This window comes from Macadamia integrifolia, chromosome 4 (assembly GCF_013358625.1).
Source record: "Macadamia integrifolia cultivar HAES 741 chromosome 4, SCU_Mint_v3, whole genome shotgun sequence".
Taxonomy (NCBI): Eukaryota; Viridiplantae; Streptophyta; class Magnoliopsida; order Proteales; family Proteaceae; genus Macadamia; species Macadamia integrifolia.
In genome coordinates this window covers 33,219,955-33,225,413 of record NC_056560.1, presented here as the reverse complement: position 1 = coordinate 33,225,413, position 5,459 = coordinate 33,219,955, and the positions used below count along the sequence as shown (strand labels likewise).

General features: G+C 35.7%; 1 protein-coding gene across 1 annotated transcript in view; it reads right to left on the bottom strand.

Moving 5' to 3' along the window:
* LOC122075662 (protein SAWADEE HOMEODOMAIN HOMOLOG 1) overlaps positions 1–5,013 on the bottom strand; it is a 7,643-nt gene extending 2,630 nt beyond the window's left edge. Inside the window, exons 1-6 of the mRNA XM_042640779.1 lie at positions 4,856–5,013; positions 4,566–4,677; positions 3,271–3,356; positions 3,075–3,120; positions 2,832–2,973; positions 1,430–1,493 (exon numbers count right to left, since the gene is read on the bottom strand). Coding sequence (XP_042496713.1) covers positions 1,430–1,493; positions 2,832–2,973; positions 3,075–3,120; positions 3,271–3,356; positions 4,566–4,622 — 395 coding nt within the window. The 5' untranslated portion in view covers positions 4,623–4,677; positions 4,856–5,013. The remainder of the gene's footprint in view (positions 1–1,429; positions 1,494–2,831; positions 2,974–3,074; positions 3,121–3,270; positions 3,357–4,565; positions 4,678–4,855) is intronic.
* Between the last annotated feature and the right edge of the window lie 446 nt (positions 5,014–5,459).

The following is a 5,459-nucleotide window of genomic DNA, read 5'->3' as shown; positions in this document are numbered from 1 at the left end:
TGGGGAACGTTTAGAAAAATCTATGGGCATCTCAGTAAGATAAATATCAATATATGCAAGTTCTAGTTAGAATTTCCATTTCTTTAATTGCATCCACAATTAAGCTTCAGTTTCAAGTTTTGCCTAAAAAAAATTTGGAATATCAGCTCTGCACTTTTGTAAATACAACAAAAGAATATGTTTTTTAAAGCTAGTTCATTCATCAAAATATAAAGGCCAACGATTCACATTCAACCTGTTCAGTGGCAATAAGATATCATTAGCTTTGGAAATTTGTTGTTTTTCCTTCGGACTGATTAAGACAGGAACAGTGACTTTCCAATCAATCTTTCTTGAGGAAGTATATTAACATAAGCTCCCCATTTTAGGCATTGAATCTTACTCATTGTACATACCAACTCTCCCCCCCCCCCCCCCCACAACTCAACCCCCCACCATATAAAAGAAGGCCAGATAAAAAATAAAAATAAAAATAAATAAAGAAGAAAGAAAGAAAGAAGAAGAAAACATATGTAATGATGGTATCAGATATCACTTCTACAAGAGATGACCAGTACCTCCAATACTGGTCAATAGAGAAAACTAGCAAACATAAATTGCACTTCACCTAGTACGAGATGAAAGTAGTGAATGTTTCTTACTAATTAAAATCCCATTACAGAAGATTTATTTAGTGTAACATTACCTTAAAGGCATCATCATTCATTGAAAGGAAAATGGAATAAATAAAGATAGCACCTGGTTACAAAACTATAGCAAATATACCAACTAAAGAGTTTCCTCTTCTATGCCTAACCTCAATTCACCCTTCAAACATCTGACTTCATTCAGCTAGGGACACAGCTTTTTGAACTAGTCATCCCACAACTCAAGGGATATAAACAAGGTAAGCAAACATCAGACACTATTCACAACACATTCAACTTAAAAAAGATTTATTTTATAGAATATATATTAAAAAAGATTGCGGACATGCTAAAAGTGACAACTTTCACAACCAAAGCAAACATTCAAACTAGTTCACATTAGTATGAAGCCTATAATCTACAAGAGCACAAATCATATAGAAGTTTATAGTCACTTGTCTTGAGAAAAATACGATAGCAGCAAAATCAAAGGCCCCATAGCATGGAAGAAATAATCAAGTTCTTGGTACATGCCAACATAATAGCAAATGGACCAACCTTATCATTTAAGTAAAGATTCAACAGAATTGATGTATACTCTCAGCTTAAGTCATTTTCCAGACCCCTACATGGGTCCAGTCTCTTGTTATCAGTGATAATACAAACCATGAATCATGCAGGGCAAATATCATATACAAGACAGCACTTATGAAGAAACATTCCAAAAAGAGAAGGAAAAAAAAGTGCAGACCAGTTGCAGCAAAGCATCGTAGCACAACCTACAATACTAAATCCATCCTTACCATGCCCCATCTTTTGATGACCTGGCCTCAAACTCCAAATTCGACAGATCTGGATCCATTTTAACTGTTCAACAAGATTGAGGGAAAGCCTTAAATGACAGCCTATATAAAATATAAATACATTTAATAGTGAAAAGAACAGCATGAAAACTGTTTCATTTCCATAACTGCATGAAGGTATATCAATTGACACAACAGACAAAAGCAGAAAAGTGAGCATCAGATACAACCCCAAAAAAACACATATATGCAGAAAAGCAAGCATCAGATACGACCCAAAAAACACAAAGCAGTAGTTTGTAAATGTGTTAGTCTAATGTTTTGTACCAAAAAACTACACATAGCATGGAAGAGGAAAGGCAAAGAATGCTGAAATAATGGGAAGAGTAAGCTGTAGATGGTAACGCAGATGAGGCAGCAATCAAAACAATGTCCTAACCTAATCCTACGGACAATGCCATAGATGAATTGCAGCCCACATTACACTAAAAACAAAAAGATGCTAGTGCTTTGAAAATAAAGGAAGCCATAAGCAAGATGCCTACTTTACCAAGGAAACTTTTACGTAATAGTACATACAGTAAGAACTCATCAATTGTTGAGGTCCTTCTGTTAAAAGGCAAAAATTACATTTTTTTTTAACTGCTGTCTGTCCTCTGCAAAGCCTAACAAGGTGCTGAGACATAGGTGCAGTGACCAGGTGATGCCTAGCTTCATTTGATTCCACCAAATGAAAACAATAAACAAATAAGGAAAATGTTCATCTTTCCTTAAGCCTATATAGTACAGGTAAGCAAATAAAATCAACCAGATGATGAAGAATATCAATTGAACACTATTATACCCAGGAAAATGCACTCCTTTGAAGCTGAATGGTTTTCAAATGTTTTCTCACCAAGTTCCTAGATATTTATCAGTTTTTCAATGAAGTTATGCCAATATCATTTTACAACTTCATGCAGTAACCATAGAGAAACTTGGAATAACACATCTCTAAACATGCTTAATTACCAAAATAAAAAAAAGGTGAAGGCTCAAATTAGAAATTTTTATCCAACAAGTTGGTGCAGAAAATGGTAAAGGAAAAGGCTTAATTGCTTTTAGCAGACTAAGACCAAAGAATTACATAAACATGTAGGCGCAAGCTAAAATCTTAGTTCAAGGAAAGAAAATACAAGATTGAGACATCAGAATAGAAGAAAAGCAGCAAACATGGGGATGAAACATGACAAGAGAGAATATTACTTCTTCCAACAAATCCCACATCAACAATTCAGTTAACAGTTGCATAATAACTTTTCACCCAAGTGAAATAAGAGTGTAACCATGGTAGCATCTTTTCCAAAGATTCAACTTCGTTAGCACCATAAAAAAAAAAATTTTTTTTTTTTTAAAAGAGCACCTTTAGCCATTTCGGAAGAAGAACCAAGGAGACCATTTGAAACTGGCACATGTGGAGGCGCAACTGGTCCATTGGAGGCAATAGGTGAGGAAGTAGTTTTTTCTGTCAAATCTTGCTGCTTATTTTGAAGCCAACTTTGTATCTGACAGAGGATAGCAGCACCAGAAGAGTCATGGAGCAGTTTAAAACTACAAGTATTGAACAAAATATTAAGAATATAATTATGTTCCAATAAGAGAAAACCTGTTTCCATGTCACCGGACTTTTCCCAGCACGACCCGCAGAACAACTGAATTAAGAGACCATAGCAAAAGGCAAGGAAATGATGTCAGACACTACAGAACTTGCATAGTAGCCAAAGAACATATATTCAAAGCTCTATGCAAGTGTTTTTAATCCATTCAAAGCAAAATATGGATATGCCTGGGACAATACTCACTTAAAACTCTTTGCAAGCTTGCAGCAGGAATTCTGTTTTAGGGATTCTTCACCGTTTTCCTTGAGTAACTCCTCCATTCTCGCAGTCTATGAGACAGAGAAACAATTAGTTTTGTACCACTAGTCAAACAAAATAGAAAGGAGGGGCACGAGACACACACACACACACACATACACACTCATTCTCTTTGATGGTGCTAAAAACAACTGATTTCCAAATGTCAGCATCCAGTGGTTAGGAACTAAGGTAAATGGGTGGGAGGAAAACAAGTAAGAATAGTGACAAATTACTATGATAATTGTAAGAGGCCCAAAGAAACACAGAGTAATGATCTACTTTCCTGCAGGTCAAAATAATACCAAAAGAACTGATGCTTGTTCTCCAATTCAATCATATTGTTGTGAACAATAATATTAAAGAGCACTTCCAGCAACCACACAAACCATGTCATAGAAGGATACAGGAATCATTGTCCTGCTAAGGCAACAGTTTCATAAAGAAGGTTTAGCCTTTGATGAGAACAAGTACAACTTTACTGATGTTTCCATGTCACATTCCAAAATTTATTTTGCTTGAATCAAATAACCACAAACATGAAAAAGTTTGTGAGCACATCATATATGCAGTACAGGTGAAAAAAATTCCTCAGCTCCATTATCAAATTTTGATGGGAAAATACCAGAAGTCAAGAAAAAGGGTTTCTAGGATTTGCTGGGTGGCACTTTATCACCCATGTGAAGGAAATGAAGTCAGTAAACCAGAACATCCATCAGAAAGGGTACTCTCTGTATTGGCCACATGAGCAGCTTCCCCTGTTTCAATTCTGCTTAAATGGTAATAAAGCATGCTGAACAGACTCAGATTCAGCAGCTTCTCTTATTGTCCAAGTCTGCCCACCGGGTGAAGGGACAAATTTTTTTCTCGAAGAGGGTCAAACAGTTTAAAGTGGAACTTTGTCAACAGCTCGCTTCATCATTGCACAAAGAACCTCCACTAAGTTAACCATTAGAAAAGAAACATCAAAAACGAGAGAAAGAGCATCTCCCCTTCAAATCAGAATGTAAAACATTCACAATGGAATTCAAATCCCAGGAAAACATTGCACAGGGAAATTTTAGACATTTTATTGAAGGCCCTCAGAATGAAACAGAATAAGCAACAAAGGAAGCTATATATTTTGAATTCGAGTCACATTACATACCCAAATACCCAAATCATCAACTAGACCATATTTTTTCAAGCTAGCCACTGCAAAACGTAATCGAAGAACCAATGTAGAAAAACACGGGCATTACCTCCGCCTCCGTAAACCCAGAGAAAGCTCGATTCTTTCTGGGCCGAAGCCGAACCATGTTCAGAGAATATTCTCAAGTACGAAAAAATTGCAATTTCTTTTTGGGTTTTTTCCTGCAAAACAGAAACACATAAGCATTGCCATGAAAAGATTATTCTTCTTCTTCTTCTTCTCCTCTTCCGACCCTTTTTTTTTTTTTTTTTCTCTTCCCCTACTTCTTGGGATTTGTTCAATACAATAATTAGTTCAAAAAATCTATTTCACTATTAAATTCGAAGGAAATCCTAAGACCTCTGTTTTGGCTAACCGTCCACTTGGCCCTAGTCTGAGTCCCTTCCCTTCGATCCTTCTTAGGTTCTTCGATTCTTCGATTCTTCTATATATTATATAATAACAAAGGGAAGAGAATGTTTGCATCCTCAATGCGGTAACTAGGAGAACCTCTCCTGCTATATAAAGACCGTCATACTTCCATCCTTTCCAACTCTCTCTCTCTTTGAGAGACCCTCGCGTCAATTAGTTGTTCCTCGGTCAGGGGCCTCAGGGCATTTGTCGCCTCCCATTAGCCCTTACCGATATGTATCAAAGAATATGACCGATTCGATATCAATTCCTAAACTCTTGGTTCATATGTTAATCGTTTATAGCTATGGATGGGACAATTTCAATGTAAGGGATGGTTTAAGGTTGTTAATTAGTTTGGTTTCGGGTTCTTGAAATTGAAATTATTATAAATGGTTTTGGTTTTCTTTTCTTTTTTTTCTAAACAAGTTCTTTACTTTTAAAATTATTTCTGAAATAGATGTAAATTTTTTGTTTAATGTAAACTTAAATTTTTTTTATTGAAATGTATGTAAGCTTAACATTGAATGTCTTAAACTTTTCTACCCATATA